The 26,265-nt window shown below is 44.1% G+C and overlaps 1 protein-coding gene across 7 annotated transcripts in view; it reads right to left on the bottom strand.

Annotated features, from left to right (window-relative positions):
• EPB41L3 (erythrocyte membrane protein band 4.1 like 3) overlaps nucleotides 1-26,265 on the bottom strand; it is a 149,725-nt gene that overhangs the window by 69,507 nt on the left and 53,953 nt on the right. For all 7 annotated transcript variants that reach the window (XM_047827733.1, XM_047827732.1, XM_047827735.1 and 4 more), the window contains 2 exons: nucleotides 24,966-25,162; nucleotides 19,886-20,083 (listed from right to left, as the gene is read on the bottom strand). In XM_047827733.1, coding sequence (XP_047683689.1) covers nucleotides 19,886-20,083; nucleotides 24,966-25,151 — 384 coding nt within the window. In that variant the 5' untranslated portion in view covers nucleotides 25,152-25,162. Of the gene's footprint in view, nucleotides 1-19,885; nucleotides 20,084-24,965; nucleotides 25,163-26,265 lie in introns of those variants that run through there.

The following is a 26,265-nucleotide window of genomic DNA, read 5'->3' as shown; positions in this document are numbered from 1 at the left end:
TTATAGCAGCGCTTTCAATAATAGCCAAATTATGGAAAGAGCCAAAATGTCTATCAACTGATGAATGGATAAAGGAGATGTGGTTTATATATACAATGGAATACTACTTGGCAATGAGAAAGAATGAAATCTGACCATTTGCAGCAACGTGTATGGAACTGGAAGATATTATGCTAAGTGAAATAAGTCAGGCAGAGAAAGAGAGATACCATATGTTTTCACTCATATGTGGATCCTGAGAAACTTAACAGAAGACCATGGGGGACGGGAAGGAAAAATAAATAAGTAAGTAAGTAACTTAGAGAGAGAGGGAGCCAAAACATAAGAGACTCTTAAAAACTGAGAACAAACTGAGGGTTGATGGGGGTGGGAGGGAGGGGAGGATGGGTGATGGGCACTGAGGACGGCACCTGTTGGGATGAGCACTGGGTGTTGTATGGAAACCAATTTGACAATAAATTCTATTTAACAAAAAATAAAATGAAGTGAAGTGAAGTGAAGTGAAGTGAAGTGAAGTAAAAGTAAAAGTAAAAGTAAAAGTAAAATAAAATAAAATAAAATAAAATAAAATAAAATAAAATAAAATAAAATAAAATAAAATTTCTCGTTCCAATGTTGCAGGTTAACTTGTTAATAAATTTCTCAAGTTTTCCTCCAGGAGCTATGGTTCCACTCCATTACTACCATCTGATACACGCTTTACCCCTCACTCTGAAACAGAAAAATGTAAGGAGGATCATGGTTTCCAGGGACCTCTCTGGACTCCACTGTATGAGATCAGCCTGATCTTCCAGGACCAACAGACTCGTACTTTCACACCACACAGTACAGGTAGGGTCTTGTGACGAGAGTGGATGGCAACCCACACACAGGACAGGGAAGTTCTCTGGATTCTCTCGCATAGTAGGAAGAACGGTCTCTTCTCCCTCATCTAATTGAGGACAATACAAAATCAATGTCAACAGCAGATTGGGGAGTTCACCCTCAAATATGCAACCGGCCCGCCCCCTGAAAGCTGTCCTAAAACTGAACTCAGCATTTTTGTGGCAATCACAACATTTAATGGGCTTACAGTATTAATAATCCTGTATAAAGGAGATGGTTTATATTTACACACCTGGGCAGAGAGTTTGCTTTGAGGTTATCCTGAAGAGTGTACAAGAAATTCCTGAAGCTTTCAGGTTTCTCTGAGCTGAAATCACTGAAGTCATGGTCTACAGAGTACAGAGTTGGGACCTGGAGCATCTTTTTGTCTCTACAATGGCCTAGATCCAAATATTAACCCCAGCTATTTGCTTGACCTCAAGTACGTCCTGGCCCAAGTCCTTCCAGAAGGAGGGTGATATTCTCTTTGGGAACATGTCTCTGTGAAGCTCTCACCTCTCCTGAGAGATGTCTATATCCCCTCTAGTTCTGCTATTAAAAAACACAGTTCTGCAATAAACAGACAACATAAAAGGCATTGCATCTCAGATAATTAACGAGGAACGTAATCTCCAACTGACAAATCATTACTTGCTGCTTACCGAAGGTTAGACTGAGAAGTAACAGCCATGGAGACTTTCCGGACGGCTATTCAGGGAAGAAGCAGCAGCTAGCAGAGAGCTGCATTGGAGTGTTTTCTCAAACAACTGGACTTGGAAAAAACGTGCTTCTATGGAAACTTTTGAAACTGATGTGTTTTTATAGTGCAGACACTGAGAGTCGAGGTTTCCTCCCCAGGGTCTGGTAAAGAGCTCAGGACGTGTGTTTTGGGACTGACCTCCTTCCTGGCTTCTTCCATTTTCTTTTGGTGCTGTTCTCTATCAATTTATTTTCTTCTCATGCCATCATGTGCACTTACATAAAAACACCTGAAGTCCTTGTTAGAACATGGCAGGGGATGAATAGAAGCCCCAAGTCAAATAATATGTATTTCTGAAATGCATCGCATTTCCAAATGTGATTTTGGTGGGCTTCTTTCTCCTGATCAATTCTTGGCCAGTGTACTATTAAAGGTCTGCAGATCATGGCATTTTAGATAGCTTTTTTTTCCCCCCAAAGGAATAACTGGGCACATTAGACTGAAGCATTTTGCTTGGGGTAACCATCTAAAACCATTCATGAGCTTGACATGCTCAGTCTAATGGCATTTCCCTGAAGAATGTGGTGGCTCTTTAGTGACTTTATTTGCTGTCACCATGGCATTCCATAAGAAATAACAGGTCTCTTTATTCTTTCCAGTTTTCCAAACACCATCATAAGAACCAGTTCCTTGTACTGGCTGTGTACATCTGGACACCATCACTCATTCCCATAAGCAGCAGCAGGGAAAACGCGGGGCATTCCGAAGTGGGAACGGGACTTAGAGATAGGATTTTCTTTCACTCCTGCTAGAAAATGACACCAAATGTACATACCAGTTCAACACAGCTGTCTGTCACACTGAAAACAATACATTCCCACACAGCAAGGAGGTGTTATGTGTTGACAAGAAGGAAACCTCCACTGATCAAAGCAATTCATGAATTAATATCTAATCTGGCCATTTTAATTTGCCATTTGTAGAGATATCCTGGACCAAGACCGCAGGAAACAGTCACCAGGCAACGCCAACAAAACAGAGCAGCCTTGGCAGGAGAAGCAAGACAAAGACCTAAATTTCACTTATCTAGAAATACGATATCCCTACTAGTCGTCACGTAAGGGAGACCATACCAACAAGCTATAGGAAGCTAGCTTTATGGATGGAAATGTTATGCGTTCCAACAGAGAGCTCCCACAGCTTGGAATCCATGACCTCTCCTAGGAAAAACAAATAAAAAGCCTAAAGTGCATTGGCTGGTCCACACAGCCCAGAGATAGGAGAAAAAAAGAATCCTTTGCTTCTTTGCTGTAGAGAGAGGGAAGCAAACCAAGAGTTCAGTACGAGATGCCTTCTTCCCTGGACCAGGGAGAAGGTGAGACAGGGGTGGGGCAGGGGGTAATACCTGAAAGAGAAGCAGGTCCTCACCATAGTCCAAACTGGAAAGCTCCGGGACGCTACGCATAAAGGGTTTATTTTTTCAACTTTGAGATAAACATTTTAAGAAAGCTTTCTGAACGAGACCACTCCTTCACAGCTTAAGGTATAATTATCGTGCCTTAAAAATCACAACTATACAGTATGCCGACGTGAAACTACTCCTAATAGTTGTTAAGTAGTTCAAAGAAATCAGGGATCAGTCATTCCTCGTAAGGAGCGTAATGTTACGGTTCTTACTTACCGCTTTGTGTAATAGAAAGCCTAATGCCCAAAGGATGGCAAAAAACCAAATTACAGAAATAAAAGGAGAACAGACAACAAACTGGAGGGGGGCACAAGACTTGTGCCCAACACTTCATTTTTTCTCAGGGAATGGTACCTTACACAATCTCCGGCTTCCTGTCTTCTACACCCAATAGTGTAACCAATGCTTTAATGGCATTTATAAAATGATATCTGGGATGCTTTTCTACATAGGCTCTCTCTTTGAACTATTTGAAGGATACTCAGCCAACCACAGTCACTCTTATAATGTCCCCATGGGGTCATGCACACCCAGCGCACAAGCTAATGGCAAAAAGGGATGGGGATTGGGTGTAGGGAAGAACAGGAGGCGTGAAGAGGAGCTTTGACCAAGCTCGCTCCATTCCCAACTTTAAATGCTAGTGTTCCCCCAGGGCTCTGCTAGCCTCCTTCTTCTTATTCATTCACTGACTATCCTCGCAATCTCCTCCACTCCCAAGTGTGAATTAGTATAGAAGATAATGGCTCCCACAAAGCCTGCCAATCCAGCCTCTCTACCAAATGCTGAACGACACATCCATTTACAGTAGCAGATTGCTACTTTCATATTCCGGGCACTTCAAACTCGATCGTTCTGAATTAAATTCATTATCTTCCCCTATCAACTTTTCTCCTTGTAGTCTACATCTGTCTATGCAGCCACTCCACTTGATCCAGAAATTAGGAAGTCATTATAAGTTACTGTCTGTTATCACTTACCCATATCCCCACCCTACATCTAATTAATCAACTCTGCTCCTTTTCAGGACAGTTCCTGAAAACCCATTCTCTCCCCTCTATGCCACTGCTGCTGCCTCAGTTCTGGTCCTTAGCATGTCTTGCCGCATTCACTGACAGAGCTGACTAACGTCCCTGTTTTGAGTCTCTTCCTCTTCGATGACTATTTAACAGAAGTATGTTTTAAAAACACAAATGGCCCAAGAGCTCCCCTAGGTAAAGCCCCAGAAACCCCATCACCTCTTGTGAGGGGCAGAATTTTAAGATGGCCCTAAGATTTCCTGCACAATCCCAATCCTTGGAGCTGTGAACAGAGTGGATCTCACTCCAGTGGTCAGGTTATGCTCTGATGGCACAGCTGACCTTAAGATCGGGACATAATCTGGGTGGGCCTGACCTGACTGTGTGAGCCCTTAAAGGCAGAGTCTTTTCAGGCTGGTAACATCAGGGGAGGCAGAAAGATTTGAAGGTAACCAGACTCAAAGTGAGGGAGGTTCTGTGCTGCTGAGACTGAGGGGGGCCTCGTGGCAAGGCCCCGAGAGCAGACTGCAGCAAAGACTGGTCCCCAGCCGACAGCCAGGTCCCCAGGCTTACAACCAGGAGAACACGAATTCTGCCAAGAGCTCAAAGGAGCATGAAGGTGGCTCTTTCCCTCATTCGGCCTCCAGATGAAGATTCAATCAGTGAATAATCTGATTTCTGCTGTAGGAGACCCACGCAGAGGACCGGCCGAAAAATGTGATGACAAACATGTGGTTTCACGTTGCTAAGTTTATAGTAGTTTGCAATGGACTCAGCGATAGAAAGTCAAAGTATCTAAACGATTCCCAACCTTGTTAGCACATCAAACCCATCCCCTCGGATGGGTCCTTGGCCTTCCTTTCCAGCCTCGTCTGCCTCAAGTACCCCTGATGTTTCAAATGTGTTCGATGCCCGCTCTTCAAGTCTCCTTCCCTGCCCAAGCTCTAAGCAGAATGATGTAAATATCCCGAGCCTAAGTAGAATCACTCTGGAAATTCAAAAACAAAATAAAATAAAATACATGAATGCCGCCGGACCTTAGGGGGCCTTACACACTACCTCAGGGAGAGTCAGCTGACATTTTCTAGTAATTCGTGTCTACCTGCCAAATAGTGACACACATGCGTACCATTTTTAACACGATGAACCGGGGCTGAGAACGCCTCTACTCCAAAGCAGGTATTTACAACCAGCTGAAGATGTGCACTTTTGCTTTTCTGGCAATAGCCCGGTTTCAAAACCTAGGTCCGAAAAGAGAAAGAAAAGTCCAGGAAACACACCTCAAAGAGCCGCTCCCAATTTCTTTAGGCAAGAGAGAAGTTCTCACCGATAGTAGAGGACCGGCCCCAACACGAAAAGGAAGTGAGCTGGGTAGGTTCCCATTTCTCTCCTTTTTCCTGGCTACTTCTCTTGTGCCCCTAGCTATTTCATGAACACCCAGCATACCACACAGAATTCCTAATATGGTAAGAGGCAACGAAACCAAAACACACACACACAAAAACAACAAAACAACAACAAAAAACCAAAAAAAACCAAAACAGAGCAACCCCGTCCCATAGCCTATACTTGCTACCGAAGGACAAATAAAGGATGATCTGAATTTGTAAGGACACTTAAAATGAAACTGAACATAAAGAAGCCTCTTCAAATACATCGCTCAGAGTCGCCAGATAAGAAATCAGAAAACACAGGGGCGCCTGGGTGGCTCAGTCGGTTAAGCGTCCGACTTCGGCTCAGGTCATGATCTCGCGGTCCGTGGGTTCAAGCCCCGCGTCAGGCTCTGTGCTGACAGCTCAGGGCCTGGAGCCTGTTTCATATTCTGTGTCTCCCTCTTTCTCTGACCCTTCCCTGTTCATGCTCTCTTTCTGTCTCAAAAATAAATAAATGTTAAAAAAAAAAAAAGAAATCAGAAAACACAGTGAGTCGAGGCTCAGTGGAACTAGAAAGAATGTTCCATGCCAACTTCCAAAGGGACTAGACATGAAGGAAGAACAGAGTGATGTCGTCAGGCCCCTTCCATAATGGACCCTCCTGCATAATTTGAGAGAGTTCATTACCGAGGCCAAGGAACACTACCTCCTTGCTTGCCATAAAATGTGAGTCAGTTCAGGATAAGAGACTGGCACCGAAAGCCAGAAATGGAGTGCGTATAATTATTTTAGAACACACTCAGGCTTGTTAAACACCTCCTGATTTCTGACACCATAGTAATAGCACCTTAGCTACATCTTCTGTCTCCTCTCGGCAGGTTCAAGCTGTGCAGTATGAGAAAAAGCAAATTTCCTGTTTTCCAGGTCATTTCTCAATCCTGACAAGCTTCTAGGTGAGTGGTTTTGTCGTTGTTGTTATTTAAGACTGAACTTTGTTTTAGGGCGGTTTTAGGTACACAGCAAAGTCGAGGGAAATGTTTTCCCACGTCCTTCCTGCCCCACACACGCACAGCCGCCCCCACTATCAATAGCCCCCACAAGAATGGCATGGTTGTTACAATCAATGAACCTACACGGATTCGTCATTATCACCCAGTCCGTAGATTACATTGGGTTTCACTCTTGGTGTTGTACTTCCTATGGGTTTGGACAAATGTGTAGTGACACGTATCCATCGTTACGATGCCCTGCAGAGTACTTCCACTGCCCTAAAAATCCTGTGTGCTCTCTGCCTGTTCATCTCTCTATGTGCCCCTCACCCCACCCCATCCTCTGGCAACCACTAGTCTTTTATTATCCCATAATTTTGCCTTTTCCAGAATCTCGTATCATCAGAACCATACTGTATGTAGCCCTTCAGACTGGCTCCTTTCACTTAGAAACATGCATTTAAGGCTTCTCCAAGTCTCCATGTCTCTTCACGGCTCTTTCCACAGCACTGAGTAAGATTACATTGTCTGGATTACAACACAATTTACTTACCCATTCGCCTACTGAAGGATAAAAGCAAATCTCTAAGCAGTGTAAAGGCTATGATCCCATTTTTATATTAAAAAGTCTCCACTCTACAGAGTGTTTTTATTTAAATTCTTCTAGGCAAAGCCTAGAAGTATACACTTTATACTTTATGGGGTGGAAGTGTATCAAGTTGGGGAAGCTTTCAAATCTGCTAGCCACTATAGGTCCAACAGGGTCCCTGGCACCTGTAAGCATTTAACATCCACCCCTGGCCATTCGCAGTCACCCCCTGAGCTCTGGTTTGCAAATGAGAAAACTGAGAACACTTAGGGGATGTGCAAACAAATGGCAAAGCCAAGATGTCACAGGCTGTCGCTATTACAGGTTGCTTCCCAAAGTTTAATCCCCTTAGGCTCCAAATTCAATTGTTTACAGAATCAACTGTGAAAGCTTATCCTACTGTACAACAATCCTGAGGTCTGATTTGACTGTTTCATGGTACTTCCACAGATATTCATGTGTGCAATTTTTAGGACATCTACACATTATGAGTTTTTTTTTAAATTTTTAAGTGTGTTTATTCAGAGAGAGAGAGACAGAGGGAGAGAGGGAGAGAGCGAGCGAGCATGCACAAGTGGGAAAGAGGCAGAGAGAGAAGGAGAGAGAATCCCAAGCAGACTCTGCACTGTCAGTCCAAAGCCCAATGTGGGACTTGAACTCTCGAACCATGAGATCGCTACCTGAGCCAAAGTCAGATGCTTAACCGAATGAGCCACCCAGGTGCCTCCACATTATGAGTTTCAGAAACACACTCCTATTTTTTATTTTTATTAAAAATTTTTTTTAAATGTAATGTTTATTTGAGAGAGAGAGACAGAGCACGAGCAGGGGACGGGCAGAGAGAGAGGGAGACACAGAATCCGAAGCAGGCTCCAGGCTCTGAGCTGTCAGCACAGAGCCCGATGTGGGGCTTGAAATCACCAGCCATCAGATCACGACCTGAGCCGAAGTCAGTTGCTCAACTGACTGAGCCAGCCAGGTGCCCCCATAAACGCACTTTTAAAAGCCTGCCTGCAAGTGATCCTTTTACCTGAAGTATTAAATGCTAGTTCTGCTACTCAGTGCATGCATTGAAAGTACAACTACAGTTCAACATTTCTACTAGCCTGTCTGTAAAGAACCTGAATATTTTTGGGGTGCCTGGGTGGCGCAGTCGGTTAAGCGTCCGACTTCAGCCAGGTCACGATCTCGCGGTCCGTGAGTTCGAGCCCCGCGTCGGGCTCTGGGCTGATGGCTCAGAGCCTGGAGCCTGTTTCCGATTCTGTGTCTCCCTCTCTCTCTGCCCCTCCCCCATTCATGCTGTGTCTCTCTCTGTCCCAAAAATGAATAAACGTTGAAAAAAAAAATTAAAAAAAAAAAAAAGAACCTGAATATTTTGAGTAGCACAGCATCAACGCTGAGAGGCCAAGTTTCTTAGCCAAAGTCCCTGGCTATTTACAAAAATTAAAAAATAGGTAAAGCTGAATCTAAGTTTTCAATTCACATAAGAATTTTATTATTGGTGCGACTTGCACTGGACTGAGCATGTCTATCTGAGCTGGAAAACTTGAGAGAAGGCGTAAATGTAAGAAAAAATATAAAACTCTGCCAAGAATGATGAACAATTTATTTTTCATGTACTGATAGCCCCAAATGAGGCTCACACTCAAAGCTGAATGCACTACTGGCCTTGAAAGAGGTGCCAAACTTGGCTGCTGTAATTTATTAATTGTGGCTGCCATAGATATTAGCCACAGGATATGTCACTAACAAAAACATGCAGTTGTTCAATATCACTATGAAACGTTTTAGCAGAGCTTTCGCCCCTCTTTCATCATGCTTCCTGTCTCCTGCAGAATTATTTAATCACCATACCCAAACAGCAAATGTGAATGAGCTGACATACTATGAGATTTCTCCCCTTTCCCTCTGCTACAAAAATTAACAAGATCATAGTCATAATAAATGACAAAAAGGCGTTTACTTACAAATACAACTTAATTTTCCTTTTGGGTTAAAAATACTCTTCAAAGTAACATGGAAGCATGTCGACCTCCCTTCACATGCAAATTGGACACAGGACCACAACGCCTATGTGCCAGCCAAAACCTGAAACCAAGTACTGCCTGAGCAGGTGCTTCCTTTTTTGACTATATGTCATACTGACTGGATCAGTGAGTAGATGCCAGGAGTCAAGTGAAAACTAGTTCTTCATGACTATTTTATCCTGTCCCTACAGTAAGGCCTTCATTATCATACTGTACTCCAGTCTTCCCTGACCCCACTTCTATATTTTGCTGGACATGTGCATGGGCGCGCGCGCGCGCGCACACACACACACACACACACACCCATCCATCCTGGAGGCGGGGACTGAACTAGAGTTCACGTTCTCCTCCTACTAGAAGAAACTGGGATTCTACTGGACTTCACTTCTGGATTGAAAAAGAGGTCACAGGTGCTGTTCTTAGATCTCTGACCTTGGAGACAAAGTCAAAAGACACCTGCTGAAACAAGCTAATGAAAAAAAGTGATATCAAAATCAAGAGACTATCACCCCACACAGAAACGGTCCCAGGTTATTACCCACCTAATGAAAAGATTTTCTAATTTTATGGCTGATACCAGGAGTCTCCCTCCTAAACTTCCTTTAGGGCCGAGAGTATTTCTATGAAAAGAAAGGCATCAATTTAAGTGCTAACTAAGGGGAGATGAGCTATAATCTTGAAAATTATAACCTGTCTTTCATGGGGGAAATGCTGTAATTATAAAATGAACTGGCAATTGATCAGGAAAGTTGAAACAAAAAAAAAATCACAGGATAATGAAAACTGCTGCTCTCTGGGGGGTGGCTAGGGTCTTCAGTTTAAACTGGCCTTTCCACTTGGAGCTGGACCATAGTAGCTGTAGAACTTGCCTAAAATTATTCTGTATGAAGGCAAAGAGCTGAGCCAAGCCTGAACCCTGTTCCATGTACCAGTTTCAAGAGCTTCTGTATTAGTTTCTCCTCTTCTTATTCAAAATGAAACAATGTTGTTTCTTAAGTTCTACTCTTCACATAGTATCTTATCTCGTGATCCCTATGACCAGATTAGTATAACCAGAAGCAAAGACTCGACAACCACTTTTAGAAATTAGGTTTAAGAAGTTTTAAAAGAATGGCATTCTTTCCATTGGCTTAACCTGTCCCTCTTGGACAAGATCTGCTTACAACCTCAGAGCCCTTTTGTTCCCAGGGAGCCCTGATTAACCCACTCCAGGCTTAGAGTCAAGCTGCCGGTTTATTAAAAGGAGACACTTTTTAGAGCGTCTACGGCAGATGTGCTTCAAGGAGGTTTCAAAGCTCTCCAGCCACCAGCAGAGGGAAGGAGAGAGAGAAGGAAGAGCCACTCTGGTGGTCTTACTTACCCCCAAATTACATACATTAACTACAAAATTTAGAAAAAGTGATCAATTTTGATGTCACAGGCATACAGAATTACCAGTAAAGGAGATATTCAAGAATCTAATATATTATTAATTTGAAAAGTGGATCTTCCTCCTCTTTCTCTTTTCATCACACTATTTCACAAACCCAAGCTGGACATAAATACTCTGTTTCGGTTTGCTCCTTCTGCAAAGACTTGGAATGTTTCTGGAGCTATAGTAATGAGACCTCTGAAGCAGAGGGCAGGAGATCTGGGTTCTAGTCCTTCCCTACTGGTTCCAGGCTGTGTTTCCTCACATTAACTGCTCTGGGTCTATTTCCTCATCGGTGAGAGGAGACAGAAGACAAAGCCATTTCCAATGTCCCTTCTAGACTTAAGACTGTGGGACTCTATGAGTAAGACAGTCCTCTGTCGAAGCCTGAAGTCTTACTCACTTAGTTTTCAGTGCCTAGAACATAATAGGTCCTCAAGAAATACTTCATACTGGGGTGCCTGGGTGGCTCAGTCGGTTAAGCATCGGACTTCAGCTCAGGTCACGATCTCACAGTCCGTGAGTTCAAGCCCCGCGTTGGGCTCTGGGCGGATGGCCCAGAGCCTGGAGCCTGCTTCCGATTCTGTGTCTCCCTCTCTCTCTGCCCCTCCCCCGTTCATGCTCTGTCTCTCTCTGTCTCAAAAATAAATAAACGTTAAAAAAAAAATTAAAAAAAAAAAAAAAGAAATACTTCATAGGAAAGCCTCTGCAAAATTAGCAAAACTCCCTGGGGAAGATTGTGCACACAGTGTGACGTTAGTTCTACAGATTGAAATCGTTGTAAACACACAAAAAAAGAATTTGCATTAAGGCAAATGTTAATTAAAACTCAAATGATTAACTTTCTCGTTGGGCCTACTCTGTACAATCTGATCAACGTATTCTGGCAAATGCAAGGATTTTAACGAGGTGTCTGGTGGAGACAATGTCTTAAGCGATGTTTTGAAGCTGTGACATAGGTCTGCTGCTAGGAAGGAGCCTGGTGCACTGGGGCCACAGCGCCAGCTCAGCCCATATGAATGGGAGGCTGTGGTCACCACACAAGCTACCGCCATGTTGGGAGACTCTTCCTGAGGAGGGAAACGGGGACTGTCTTGGTCTAACATAGGGAAGCAGTTCCTCGGCTTTCAGGGCCAGGACTGAGTTATGGGGGGCCTAAACTGGCACCTAACAGGTGGAAGCAGAATGGGTACCAGGTGGGATGGCTGCGGGTCTGCCACACCCAAGAATGGCACTTACACTCACAGGTATTCCTTCTTTTATGTGGTCTTTCCCTAAACCTCAAGTTAAGCCTAAAGGCCAGGGTGCTATGGGGAATTATTTCTGAAGCAGCAGCAGAGAGAGCAACCCCTCCCCTGAGCCCAAAGAAAGGGGTCCGTGGCCAACCCGCCATCTCAGAAGGGTCTGCGACAAGAAGGTCACACAAAGAGTAAAGGAATTTAAAAGATTTTGTCCAGAGCACCCATGACAACTCTCAGAGATAAAAGTGGGGAAGATTCTGAAGGAGGGGACATCTAAGCAAGTAAACCAGATACAAACAGCATGAAATATAACCTGAAGTTTGAATCGCAGGACGGTGAGAGGTAGAAAAGCGAGGATTAGTTTTCAACCTGAAAGACCACGCACGCCCTTCACTAAGCAAACGGGTAATGACCATCTCTGAAAATCCAGCACCCTATGGTAAGTAAGCAGCACGAAATAAACAAGACCGCTCTCCGGAGCAGGGGACCACGTGCCCGTGAAAAGTGCGACTCCCACCTGCCTGCCAGCAGAACACGAAAGTTCACGTCAACAACTCAGCAACAGGAAGCGGTGGGACAACACCGTGGGGACATGAAGGGCGCGGGGGACGGTAAGGGGAAAGAGCAAACCCAGTGTTCCTGCAGCACATGGTCAGACTCCTGACATCTGCAGAACAAATCGCCTGCCAGGCCTTAACTCCACGTGATCATCGGCAGCAAAGCAACAAGAATCCTCAGTGATTGTACCTTTGCTATGGCTTCGACCACCCAACGTGCACAGACGCTCAGGTTCCAAAATTCACACAGCTTCCAAATCACCACCACCTGGTCTGGGGACTGGTTCTACGTTTTCACATTTATACTCCTTATTTTTTTTTAATGCTTTTATTTATTTGTTTAGAGAGAAAGAGAGACAGAGCTCAAGCGGGGGAGGAACAGAGAGAGGGAGACACAGAATCCGAGGCAGGCTTCAGGCTCTGAGCCATCAGCACAGAGCCCGCAGTTTGGACCCACAAACTGTGAGATCATGACCTGAGCTGATGTCAGACGCTTAACCTACTGAGCCACCCAGGCGCTCCTATACTCCTAATTTTAAACTTAATAAAGCATTGAACAGATCACTGTCTACACTCATGACAGACTATGAGAGTTTATTATTTTTTTAAATGAAAACCAGGAGAAAAGATTTAACAACTTGAGTAAAAAGTGTTCATTTTTCTTAGCCACGCGTTAATGAGGACAAATCTGAACACCTTGGAAACACTCAGTACTGGCTCTGTCTGGTGAACGAGAGGGTGTGTGGTAACGAGCCTTGTAGGTAAGTGTTCCCATAGCTGCACCAAAGAGTCATCACATGAGAAAACCAAGTTAATTAAAGTCCTTCCATCCCTGGGAGTCCCCAGGGGCATCAATCTTCAAGCAAGGGAGCTGCGGTGCTGTACAGGACACAGTGACAGCACATGACAGATGGCATGATGTGGTCAGGCAGTCAGCTGAGCAGAGACCCACTGAGAGGTTAAATCGGAATTTATGCAACTACACAGACTCAAACACCCTGTGACTTATGCAGCATCGAATGAACAGTACTCGCACTGGTTTGGCAAACATCCTTCTTTTCCACTTTTTACAGTTAATTACTCCTTACAATCCACGAAAAGCAACAGGTGCCCTAATCGACTCTTTCGGATTATGACAATTCTATGTGCCCTCCAGTCGAGGACCCCCAAAGGTACTGTCAGGTATTTTAGTCGCATAACCTACAGCAACTGGAAGATTCACACACTGATTGTTTTTCCAACCAAATCCCAGTAAGTGAAAATATGAAACAGAAGAATGGCTTGGACAGTTAACTGAATCATGGGCAAGACAGAGCATTTGCAAGTTTTTCACACATTCCTTTCCTGACCAATAGTTAGAGGGTAACAGAAAGCACATTTAGGATATGGAGCCATGAATAGTCTTACCCTCTCTGGCTCCTTAGAAGCATCTCTGGATGGCAGCAAGAAATGCTTGTTGGAGCAAACTGCCCCATTTCTGTGTTTGCTTGTGATTCTGAGCCATCCTGGCGTGACCCGAGTGATACTCAGGCATGGAGCCCATTCAACCAGTGGCCCTCTAGACAGGGTCAAACCTGGGGGGCAGGCTTTACAGTTTCAGCGTCACGCCTAAGTAGCCCTCTTTGATCTGCCCCAATCTGGATAGAAATCTCTCCCTCCAGTGTGGTCAATTCCCTGGCAGTTTCCCCTGGAGGTGCCAGCCCTGTGTGGATTTAACGGGGTCAGAAGCACTAGGTGTCCCCTTACCGTCGGGCCAGCAGCGTTTACGGATGAAGTGGACTAAGCTGCGGTTTCCCATGCATAGACAGCAGGGTCCTTGTAAGTCACACCTGCAAGGTAAACCCCGTGGAGCTTCTGCAGTGACGCACTAGACTCCTCCAGCCATCGGCTTTCTTGTGGAGAACCAAACTACACCATAAAATGGCGTCAATGTCTTACACATGCGGAGGCAAACTCGTATTATGAAATACGGACTCAAATTTCAGATCATGTCTGACTTTCCTAAAACCAAGTCAGACTCGATCAGAATGGCACCCAAACAAGAGAAAACATTTCTAACTGGATGGTCACTGGGAAATACATCGTGCGCCTGTCAGTCAGACTCAGATGAGTCCGCACGACACAGAAGCAATGGGACGAAAGCGGGGTGAGCGCTATTTCCTTCACCGCATGTGACGGGGGTATTTTTATTTTCTCTTTTAAAATTTATGTCTGGGAAGTAAACAGCCGTTGTGAGAGTAAACTGGCTACAGGAAGTTACTTGTGTTCTCTGATGGTCCAAGAAAAATGGGAAGGGAATGGCTATTAGTATTTATTCTGTCGGCGTACATGAAAATAGGGTTAGCATGTAAACATTTCCCAACATATATACCAAGTTGCTTAAAAGGCCTTTTATTATAAGATCTGTTCTTGTATTTTACTAGGAGTAATTTTTTAAAAATTTTTTTTTAACATTTATTTATTTTTGGGACAGAGAGACAGAGCATGAACGGGGGAGGGGCAGAGAGAGAGGGAGACACAGAATCGGAAGCAGGCTCCAGGCTCTGAGCCATCAGCCCAGAGCCCGACGCAGGGCTCGAACTCAGGAACCGCGAGATCGTGACCTGAGCCGAAGTCGGCCGCTCAACCGACTGAGCCACCCAGGCGCCCCAGGAGTAATTTTTTTTAATATATTTTAGGAAATGCTGCAATGACCTAAGACTACTCTTTTTTTTTTTAACTTTTTTTTAACGTTTATTTATTTTTGAGACAGAGAGAGACAGAGCATGAATGGGAGAGGATCAGAGAGAGAGGGAGACACAGAATCCGAAACAGGCTCCAGGCTCTGAGCGGTCAGCACAGAGCCTGACGCGGGGCTCGAACTCATGGACCGCGAGATCATGACCTGAGCTGAAGTCGGACGCTTAACCGACTGAGCCACCCAGGCGCCCTGACCTAAGACTACTCTTGAGGAAAATAGGAGAAAGCCAGCACAAGCGAAAAAGGTTTCCATCTGACCACAAGGAGGCAGGAGTTGAAGACCACTACAGCACTGGGCGGAGAGGGGAAATGCTACCTTGTGGTTTCGAAGGAAAAGAGAACAGGGCCAGGCTATTCTAAGATGGGACTGTGTATGGGTGTGCACGTGAGTGTACTCAGGGGGGTCCTTTATATATGACTATATAGTCTCATAATAAAGTCATGGCAGAGGTGAGCCTTGTTGAGTTTGATGGTAAAGTAATGAAGGCTTTAAATAAGCCATGGCGGAAAACACTCAGGCATCGAGATTTCAATAAAATAAAATGCTTTTCTTGATGCCGTATTAAATGCAAAAAAAAAAAAAAAAAGTTATGCCTGTTATTGTCTCCTGCGTCCTGTTCTTAATTCACCTAAACTCTACGTGTTAGGTACAGGGATTTAGAGAAGCAATTCTGCTTTTTCAATTCAGATTTCTGTGTGTCTCTTAGTAAGAGGTACTGAGAGCTATCTGGTCTGAGACCACATCTGAGGAGCTGATGGTTTCCATAAATGCACCTACAGTTTCTGCTGGAATCCTACTGCAGAACATAGATCACAAGGTTGACAACAATAATTTAAAACATGCGTTTTCTGTTTACTTAAAAATTGGACTTCCTGTAACTTCCAATTTAGTTCTGCTCTCTATACTTTAAAAAATATCTGTGTGTTATGACAGACATTCAATGCCAACTTTTCCGAGTGACCGAAAGTCGCTATCCTGTCCCCTCCCGATCTAGAAGGAGACATGTGGAAATGTTTGGCTTCTTCAACGCATTCTATTTCTCTAATCATTCTTCATGAGAAGAGGTTTCCAGATCCCTCACCATCCTGTACCTCTCTGCTGAATAAGCTCAGTTCAGAGTTTACGGTTTCTCTCAAGAATATGCCATGTTGCAGAAAGCGTTCAAACTAAGTATCTACCTTAATCTTCTCGATAATGGCTTTTTGAGGCAAGTATTTTCACCTCCTTTTTTTCCGGTCAACTGAAGCGCAGAAAGCTTGAGCTCCTTGAAATCACACAGGTTACAAGTAGACAAATCTATTTTCACACCCGGGTCTGGTGGCTCCAACAAGTGCTATCCTGCACGAGCTAATCGACAAGACACTGTGGACGGGATCTCTCCGGCCCAGGAAGAGGGGGCTGCCAGCCACATTTGGCAAACCACACGCTGCACTTTTCCGCACAACAGAAACAACCATGACCGCACGGATGTTTCTGACAGCTACACCACGCAACTGGTTAATGCCGAGTTTGTAATCGACTTAAACCCAAAGATAAGTTTCACCCAAACTGTTACGAAGTCTGACCACCCCCTTCCTCCAACACATTTCCATTTTGCATCTGATCCCTCAAAACAAAGTTTGACCTGTTACTTTGCTTTGGTGTCACACACGGTCTGCTTCATGAGAAGCCTGCATTCGGACACACAGGCCATTAGTCACTTTTAAAGGCCTGCGTCACTTGAAAAGAATAGTTCAGGGGCGCCTGGGTGGCTCAGTCGGTTACGTGTCCGACTTCGGCTCAGGTCATGATCTCGTGGTCCGTGAGTTCGAGCTTCACATTGGGCTCTGTGCTGACCGCTCAGAGCCTGGAGCCTGTTTCAGATTCTGTGTCTCCCTCTCTCTCTGACCCTCCCCCGTTCGCGCTGTCTCAAAAATAAATAAACGTTAAAAAAAATTAAAAAAAAAAAAAAAGGAAAGAATAGTTCAGCTTTGTGTGTGTGTGTGTGTGTGTGTGTGTGTGTGTGTGTGTGTGTGTGTGCATGAGTGTCTTGAGCCAAGACATGGATAAAAACTCAGTTTAGAGGAGGGCAAGACTGAAGGACACTTCCTTAGGGCAAGGTTTTTCAGCACCGTTTACCTATTATATCCCACACACCTTGCCAGCCAAGTTTTATGTGCCATCGTATCTAAAACCAAGAGGCATTTTGAATGTGCTTTTTCAACTAGAATCCTGTTGCCACCTTGAGAACCACGTCACTGATTCACAGTCCGTTTTTCTCCTTCAACCAGTCAGCTACAAATAAGTCCACTTCACTCTGCCATATGCCCAAATCTCTCTATTTTCTCGACAAGGCTGTCAGTCCATAGTGGCCACATTCTTTTCTACTACCAACGTCCATTGAAAAACTGAAAATATCCTGTTGGCAAAGGATTTTGTGCCCCAGAAAAAAAGAATTATTCTTAAGAACCTGTCAAGGGGCGCCTGGGTGGCTCAGTCGGTTGAGCGTCCGACTTCGGCTCAGGTCACGATCTCACGGTTCGTGAGTTCGAGCCCCGCGTCAGGCTCTGGGCTGATGGCTCAGAGCCTGGAGCCTGCTTCCAATTCTGTGTCTGCCTCTCCCCCATTCATGCTCTGTCTTTCTCTGTCTCAAAAATAAATAAACATTTAAAAAAAAAAAAAGAACCTGTCAAATTGATAAAAAGAATTATAAAAGAGAAATAACTGACCAACAAGACCACGTCACTCAAAATGCTCACAGGGGCATTAACAGTAACACTGAATTATGTCCAAAGTTAATCACAAAATAAAAATTTTGAACTCAAAACCACAGGTTATCTGTAACACATTGGAAGCATGGGATATAAATTAAGTTTAGCAGAATGGTTAACACTTACATGTACCTCAGTCAGCCCTGCAGCATTTATCCGCCCCCCCCCACACAAAACTCAGTAAACTTCCTTCTAGACTCTTCTTTAGAAAGCTCTGGTAGCTAGGACGAGAGGGCTGCAGGGTAACCCTATTTATTTCATTAATAATACAGTCAATAGAAAGACTCTCCTCAAAACTAAGAAAAAAGTTTCTCTTAGGTCAATTTCTCCAGAAAGTGGATCCACACTGGAAAAACACAATCTCTCTCATGGTTACAGAAGTCCTTTACACTTCAGAGTAAAACCCAGGGAGGAGTACATTACTGAATCTCCCAATTCCCAGAATAAACATCTAACTCAATAATGGGACACTTCGAACTAAGACATTAGCCAAAATGAAAGCCATAAAAATGTAAAAAAGAAAAAAAAAAAGGGTCTGTGCATGGCAAACTTTAGGCAGGATCCTTGGAGCATGTATTGCACTCCCTCCAGCAACCCATCAATATTTCTGAGGTCACAGGATGACAAAAATTCTTTCAGTTAACATGTGATCAAGTAACTTTCGATCTAAGAGTTTATTTTCGAAAGATCTTTTTTCCTCTACGTTCCTACAAAGTAACCCAACCCCATCCCCACCACAAATGACATTATCAACATGAAATGGATTTGAATCTTCTGATCCAAGAAAAGGACTGGGTACAGCAGTGCAGTATGCAAAATAAAGTAGGAATGATGTGGCGTTGTGGACAGAGGAAGCAGAGAGGAGTGAATGAGGGACACAGCAAATCGGGTGGGATTGGTACTGGCTGTGTCTTAAGGGGGCCTCAGGGCAGACTTATAGCACACCCAGCAGAAGACGTGAACTCCATAAGCATGCGGTGGGAGGAGCTGGTGTAGACGGACGTGCGAGGTCCCTGGATGACCAAGGGCAGGGGGCTGAGGTGGGAGGAATAAGCTCTTTGAATGAAAACGTTAAATCTGGGGCGCCTGGGTGGCTCAGTCGGTGGGGCGTCCGACTCTTGATTTCAGTTCAGGTCACGATCTCACAGTTCATGAGTTCGAGCCCCACGTCGTCACTGCCCACACTGTCAGTGCCCGGCCTGCCTAAGATTCTCTCTCTTTCCCTCTTGCTCTGCCCCTCCCCCACTCACGCTATCTCGATATAAATAAACTTAAAAAAATAATAAATAAATAAGCAAACGAAAGAAAATGTTAAATCTGAAATTGAATCACCTGCGGAAAGAACAAGCTGCTCCCTCCCAGCTGTGGGGGGAAGGCACTGTGGCCGGTGCACACGCACTCCCGCTCCCGTGGCCTGAGTTCACACCCTCTGTGTGTCCTCTGTGCTACACAGAGAATGCAACAAATCATCTGTCTCCACCGCTATGGACAGGTAGTGTTGTTCCCATCTGTTAACTCGATCTTGCTAAATATCTCTGACAAAAGTCATCTCACTGCTCCTTCTCTGAGAGGAATTTTAGTTTTTCTTTACAAACAGAAGCCACTATACCTTTTTACACTCAAACTGCAATGCCCACCACGATGTACATGAAAAAAAGTTACTCTAAGAGGACATATTCAGTTCACACTATCCTACAGTGCTGTGTACAGAAATTTACAAGTTTATACCGATGAACGGTTGAAATTATTCAAATACAAAAAATATTAAATAATTTAAAATAGAAAAAAATAAAATCATTCAAATTAAAAAGTATAACTATTCAAACAGAACAAGTAAATTCATTTAAATGATAACTCACAAGATATGAATGAAAACGTGATTTAAGGCCCCCATTTTTTTTCCCTACCATGGGAAGTGTTAGAAAAATATATTTTTTTTTAATTAAGATCACATTTTTCTCTTGATTGTAACATTTTGGAGACATTATAAGTATTTTTAGTAATATGATCTGTTAGGGACTTTGGAAATAATTTTGTATTTAGAAACCAGGTCTGAATAATTTTCCAGAGTTCTGAACACAAGAAAGTGCCTTGGATGCTTTATACCAACATTCTCCAGGTCTCAATATCTGGGACAAAAAAAGTTTTAAAACGTGCACTCACCTCCACGTCACAGATATATTCTGATCCATCCAGAAGTATCACTTTGCACTGCATGCTTTTAGGCTTTTTGACAATCTTTAATGGAGATCGAGATAGTTTACTGCTAGATGATTTCTGAGAAAGTTTATCGTCTTCCAATTGCTGATACTCGAGCTGTTTTGCAGCCCCAGCAGCGAACTCCCGTTCCTTGTCAGTGACCTGTGAAGAGCAAACAATGAACAGTTTTCACTGCAAGACAGGAAATAAATATTGCATTGCTCAGGCAATAGCAGAACCCTTCAGACATTGGTTTTCCTATTTCCAAGAGCAGGAGAGATGTCTGGATGAGGATATTGTGAATGGACACGTATACGTACACAGATGCTTAAACTGCTAACAGTTTCACCTACGTAACTTTGCCATTTAAATGTACCAATAGGGCTTCATTTCAGTTTGACTCGAGGATTTAGTTTAGAAACACTGAGTTTGCAAATGGCGTCAAGACTTCACTAAGTAAAGGACGATACAAATGGACTCCTGACTTTTTCAAAATGCATTAGATAGTACCGGTCTTTAAAATAAATCCTTTAAGGGTGCTTGGGTGACTCAACCCATTAAGCGTCCGGCCTCGTCTCACGGTTCGTGGGCTCGGGCTCTGTGCCGACAGCCTGGATGGAGTCTGCTTCGGATTCAGTGTCTCCCTCTCTGCCCCTCCCCCACTCACACTTTGTCTCTGTCTCTCAAAAATAAAATAAACATTAAAAAATTAAGTCATTGGGGGCGCCTGGGTGGTGCAGTCGGTTAAGCGTCCGACTTCAGCCAGGTCACGATCTCGTGGTCCGTGAGTTCGAGCCCCGCGTCGGGCTCTGGGCTGATGGCTCAGAGCCTGGAGCCTGCTTCCGATTCTGTGTCTCCCTCTCTCTCTGCCCCTCCCCCATTCATGCTCTGTCTCTCTCTGTCCCAAAAATAAATAAACGTTGAAAAAAAAATAAAAAAAAAAAATTAAGTCATTTAGGGTTTATCTAACTGTACTCTATTGTCTTCATTCACTGGGTCCTTCTATATTCCATGACCCACGACACCTCACATGCATACAAGGTAAGGCCTAGAGAGCTTCAAGTATTAACCTTCTCAGTAATTTTACAATTGTTAAAATATTTGATTTAGCTCTAAATCAATTCAATGAAGCCAGCGGCACTGAAATGCATCACAAAGTAATCCCCTTAGTCTGTTCCCGCCCCCCCCCCCCCCCCCACCGCCACTGTAATGAGCCACTGTAAGAGCAGATCAAATCTGTCCAAAAGCTTTAATCTGCTTTCAAAGCACAACAGTGTAGCCCAGGCTAGACTCAAAACTGCAGAGGACATCCTACGGAACAGTGAAATTCTCCCGTGAATCCCGTGGAAATCTTTCTGTGCGACTCTTCTAGTTACAGCCTTCTTCTTGATGTGTGTGGGTGTGTATTTATATACATATGTTTTACTGAAGTATAGTTGACATACAACGCTACAATAGTTTTACGTGCACACAACAGTGATTAAACACTTCTATACGTTATGCTGTGCTCACAGGATAGCTGCCGTCTGTCACCATCCAATGCCCTCTTCTATCTATGAAAAAACTACCAACGGTGTTAGTGCTGATCCAACTCACGGGCCAGACTATCATTTCCACTAGTCTGCAAATACACACTGACAACGCAAAGAAAGACGTGTTCCAAAGTTCAGGTTAGGCCCCTTGAGTAAGCATGAAATTTCTTCATATAACATGCTGTTATACTAGTAGCTGAAAGCACATGGCCTTGGCAGGAAGGCAGTCTTGACAGCTTATCACTTCAACTTGTCTTTTTATTCAGTGGCTACCATTTTGCGACACTCTAATCACAAAGTTCTCTTTCAATGTATTTATTTTGGATTTTAGGTATGGATTTCTGCTTAAAAAAATTTTTTTTTAGTTTATTTTTTGAGAGACAGAGAGAGAGAGCACGCAGGGAGTGGGGCAGAGAGAGAGGGGGAGTGAGAATCCCAAGCAGGCTCCACACTGTCAGTGCAGAGCCTAATGTGGGAGACTCGAACTCACGAACCATGAGTTCATGACCCAAGCTGAAATCAAGAGTCCGACGCTTAACCGACTGAGCTACCCAGGCACCCCCGGATTTCTGCTTTTAAAGTGGCATCTTCCATCTGATTTCCCATCCAGAATTTTGTAAATACAGTCTTTTCCTCCACTACCTTGCACAGGAATTCAGGGCAAAGTTGTGAGAAGTTCTTCAGGATAAAAAGACACCCATTTGCTGAGTGAAGAAACCAAGAAAAATGGAAACACCAACTTCAAAGGCCCAAAGAGTTGAGAAGGCTAGCTGTAGCTAAAACAAGTAAATATAAGAAAACCTGCAGGTCTGGCGACTTTGTCCAACTTTTTTTTTTTTTTTTTTGACTGTTAGTCTTTCCGTATCAAAGCATTAAAATAGTGCCACAGAAAAGTCAAACATTAATTTTGGCCTTAGGCCAGCTGAAGAAGTCTGGTAACCTTGGAATTTTATGCCACACATTTGCTAAGTGCCTGTATAACTTACGTGAGACTTTTGCACTTTTAATTTACATTTTCATCTCATCGCAGGCAAAGTCACCAGAAGCTGCATTTTTATTTAAATTTTACTACCTGGAGTCAACTTTTTCGATGTATTAGGGAAGGTGAAATTTCATTTTTCCTCTAATGAAATAAAAGTATCTGTATGAGAAAAAGCTTTCTGGGCTATTCATCAGTCAACGCCAGACGCACCTGAAACCACCAGTGTGCAAAGGGAGGTGTTTCCAGGGGTCGTTTCCACGCACCCATCATTGAGTCTCTCACGCCCATTTTTTCAACAACGTTAACTTCAGACGAGCAGACCAAGGACCTCAAATGAAACGTCCACTGTAGTCACATATAATTCATTACGATTTAAAAATATCAGTAAAACCCTTTAGGCAAATCCTGTTTCACTTAATTCTCATGACAGCTCTGGGAGGTAGGTGTCTAGGTATCCTTACCCTCATTTACACTGGAGGACAGAAAGGGGTGCAGGCCACAACCTCAACAAACTTCCTCCAGGTCATAAAACTAATAGCCTGGAATTCAAATCCGCCAAGCCCATGATTTAATCATCAATGATAACCAAAATGTGCTTCATTTCACCTCTAGTGTAACTGGGCTCCTAGTATGAATCACAGAAACCGAGGGGAGAAGAACCCAAGGAAACCATCTTTTCTGATCTCTTCACTTTGTGAACGAGGAAGCCGAGGGGCAGAGGCTAGACAAGTTCTAGGAGATGACTCAAATAGGGAAGAGGCAGGAGTTTACTAGTTCTCTGGACTCCACCGCCAGTTACCTTTCCCTCGAAGGGCTTAGTATCATCTCTCTTAGTTTGTTTCCAACATCTGACTTCCAGAAGCACATGTATCACGTCCTGGCACAGAAACTCTTCCTTCTCTACAATTATTTCCCACTCTCACGTTTATGTCGTTTCAGAGTTAGGAGGAAAAGAATGGGAAAAAAAAATCCAGTCTTAATAATTTGACATTTCTGAAGTTTTAAAAACAAGCAAAACACCATCACATCTCCAAAAGAGAGAGAGAGAGAGAGAGAGAGAGAGAGAGAGAGAGAAACATTAAAGAAAAACCATGAGGGCAAGCACAGCTCCTTAAGTTGGAAGGATATCCCTCAGCTCCCCATCATGAAACAGCATCTATTTACAGAGCATGAAAATAAATGTTTTTTAAATTTCTTTTTAATGTTTATTTTTGAGACAGACAGAGACAGAGTGTGAGCTGAGGAGGGGCAGAGAGGGAGGGAGACACAGAATCTGAAGCAGGCTTCAGGCTCTAAGCTGTTAGCACAGAGCCCAATGTGGGGCTTGAACCCACGAACTGTGAGATCACGACCTGAGCTGAAGTCAGACACTCAACCGGCTGAGCCACCCCGGTGCTCCAATAAATGTTATTTTTAATACTGTTTAAAGGCAGAACTTAAATAGCATGGGAAAAAACATAATCAGGATGCAAACACAGTTTAAGGTAGTAATAATGTGTTGCACCTTGCAAAGAATTTCGTGTCTCTTCCCTCAATGTCTCAAATTTCTAGCTTGATACATATACTTCCAACCTAGAAAAGGCCAACTGTTTGCAGGAACTCCTGGGTTTGCTTACCACACGAGACAGTATTCTAACACATGCTGATTTCAGGTTTGAAGTTTTAAGCCAAAATAACTTAAAAATGGATTCATTCAAAGCCCAGTATAAATCATGCTTTATATTTTGTATGAAAGCTTTTAGAAGAAATATTCACACCACATGTGGCAACTTAAGTATGTCTATTTTGGTAACAGAATTGAACATACGTGCACATAGGAGAGGGAAAGAGATCCACCTGAACACCCATTAAAAGTAGCTGGCAGGGGCGCCTGGGTGGCGCAGTCGGTTAAGTGTCCGACTTCAGCCAGGTCACGATCTCGCGGTCTGTGAGTTCGAGCCCCGCGTCAGGCTCTGGGCTGATGGCTCGGAGCCTGGAGCCTGTTTCCGATTCTGTGTCTCCCTCTCTCTCTGCCCCTCCCCCGTTCATGCTCTGTCTCTCTCTGTCCCAAAAATAAATAAAAAAAAAACGTTGAAAAAAAAATTAAAAAAAAAAAAAAGTAGCTGGCAACATTAGGTTCAGAGTGACCCCTGGGAAGAATCAAATTAGCTCTAACCCATAGGCCTGAATAAAAGTCAGGAGCCAAATCAGAAGGTGTGGGGTCTGTCCTTCCTGGAAATCCAGATAAGACCAATAACTTGCAGTGCAGATTTCAGTGGGTTTAAGTGCTTTAATCAAATGAAGGAGTTACCAAGCAAGACTGTGGAATGTCATTCATTGAAAGTCTCAAAATAGCAAAAACTTTCCATCTGCCTGGGACCAGAAGGGGGAAAAGAGATGACCCCTCATAGTTGCCTCTAGTGCTAAGAGACCAAGGTCAGTCCCCAGACCCCAGAAAAGGTCAGTAAACATTCCTTAATTGGCTTTCTGGGTGATGCTAGCAGGTGCGAGGGAGTCGGTGGCCGCCTGCGTCCTGTGCCCCGGGGCTCACCTCCTTCCTCACGGGGGTGCTGTGTGCCGCGCCCTCGAACTGTTCCAGAGCCTGCTGCTGGTCCTCACCGCTGGGCTCAGGCCCCTGCTGCTGCGCCCCGGCTTGCCCCTGCGCCCCCGCTGCCTCCTGGGGCTCGGCCTCCTGCTCTGGCTTGGATTCTGAGTCTGAGCCGGATTCGGTCGTCATGGTTGATTGTTCTGCAAACAGAAAATGGCACGGTCCCATCACTTGGTGCGATTACCTTCCCTAGGCAAGAGAGCCAGGATGCTCCCCTGAGGGGCTGCTCGGAGCCACTTTTGCAAAAGGAGCGAAACAGGCCTGCAATCGGAACACAATCCTATTGCACGCACCTGGCAGACGACCTAAATTCACCGCAAAGATGCGTGCCTGTGAATGGTTCAGAATTAACACGTAACTAGAAGTCAAAATTTATTCGTAATGATCACAGGTTTTATTCCTATTAGATTTTTGCCACAGATGGCCGTACAATGTCATTAAGGTAACGTCACAATAATTACATAACTGAGATACATTTAATTTCGGAAAATGAATCTGCCGCATCAGCTGGGTCTATATTTTAATCTCTGGGAAGGATGATCTAATAATGGAAGTGGATATCCTTTCTCATTCCCTCTCCCTTTCTGTCCCTACACAGGGCCCCTTGCTCTGCCTCCGGAACCCCTGAATCTATCCATTACTTCCATGAGCAGATGCCTTTTCTCCGATTTCTCAGAACCCTGTTATCCCCGTGTGAATGAACAATGACAACTACACCAGAGGCTTCCTCGGTGACGTGGAAGGTGTCCCACCCTGCACAAGCCCTGATTGGGGCTGGAGGGAGGCTGGGCAGTCTCACCTCTCCCTCCTTCATGAGTGAAAACTCACTGCTTCTTCCTGGCTTCCTCCTTCCCCTGGGCGTTGAAAAAGGAGTCTGTCTCAGCTCTTTAGGGGACTCAAACAACAGATCTTATCATATCGTAATCTGCTCTTACATCTAAAGACCCCTACTAAAATATAACCACCATCAGGGCGCTTGGGTGGCTCAGTGGGTTAAGCACCCAACTTCAACTCAGTTCATGATCTCACAGTTCATGTATTTGAGCCCCGCGTCGGGCTCTCTGCTGTCAGCACAGAGCCGGCTTCAGATCTTCTGTCCTCCTCTCTCTTTGCCCCTCCCCTGCTTGCCCGTGTTCTCTCTCTCAAAATAAATAAAAACGTTAAAAAGTATATAATCACCATCTCGTAATGGCTTGCGAGTCAAGCGTTTTGTGCCTTCGTTTCTACATCTACCAAATGAGGG

This window comes from Prionailurus viverrinus, chromosome D3 (genome assembly GCF_022837055.1).
Source record: "Prionailurus viverrinus isolate Anna chromosome D3, UM_Priviv_1.0, whole genome shotgun sequence".
Taxonomy (NCBI): Eukaryota; Metazoa; Chordata; class Mammalia; order Carnivora; family Felidae; genus Prionailurus; species Prionailurus viverrinus.
This window is presented reverse-complemented; position numbering and strand designations above follow the sequence as displayed.